This window comes from Pterocles gutturalis, unplaced genomic scaffold, assembly GCF_000699245.1.
Source record: "Pterocles gutturalis isolate BGI_N339 unplaced genomic scaffold, ASM69924v1 scaffold11953, whole genome shotgun sequence".
NCBI lineage: Eukaryota > Metazoa > Chordata > Aves > Pterocliformes > Pteroclidae > Pterocles > Pterocles gutturalis.
Window position 1 is genome coordinate 6,277 of NW_010120577.1, and position 662 is coordinate 6,938.

General features: G+C 64.2%; 1 protein-coding gene across 1 annotated transcript in view; it reads left to right on the forward strand.

Annotated features, from left to right (window-relative positions):
- Positions 1-662, forward strand: part of CHST1 (carbohydrate (keratan sulfate Gal-6) sulfotransferase 1) — a 7,044-nt gene that overhangs the window by 454 nt on the left and 5,928 nt on the right. Inside the window, exon 2 of the mRNA XM_010076963.1 lies at positions 18-653. Coding sequence (XP_010075265.1) covers positions 18-653 — 636 coding nt within the window. The remainder of the gene's footprint in view (positions 1-17; positions 654-662) is intronic.

The window sequence follows — 662 nt, forward strand, 5'->3', positions numbered from 1 at the left end:
CCCCCCCGCCCCCCCCCTCCCGCGGGGGAGCCAGCAAAGCCCTGTGCTCGCCACCCGTCTGCGAGTCCCTGGGAGCCATCGATCTCCACCTGGAGGAGGGAGACTGCGTGAAGAAGTGTGGGACCTTGAACCTGACGCTGGCCACCGAGTCCTGTAGAGAGCACGGGCACGTGGCCATCAAAACCGTGCGAGTGCCCGAGGTCAGCGACCTGCGAGCGCTGGTGGAGGACCCACGGCTGAACTTGAAGGTCATCCAGCTGGTGAGGGACCCCCGGGGGATCCTGGCATCCCGCAGCGAGACCTTCCGGGACACATACCGGCTGTGGAGGATCTGGGACGGCACCGGCAGGAAGCCGTACAACCTGGACGTGACCCAGCTCACCACGGTGTGCGAGGACTTCTGGAACTCTGTGTCTACTGGCCTCAACCGGCCGCCGTGGCTCAAGGGCAAGTACATGCTGGTGCGGTACGAAGACCTGGCGAGGAACCCCATGAAAAAGACTGAGGAGATCTACGATTTCCTGGGCATCCCCATGGACAGCAACGTCGAGCGCTGGATACAGAACAACACCCGAGGAGACAGGTCCTCCTCCAAACACAAGTACGGGACGGTGCGCAACTCAGCAGCCACAGCGGAGAAGTGGCGGGGACCGGTGGCCCCC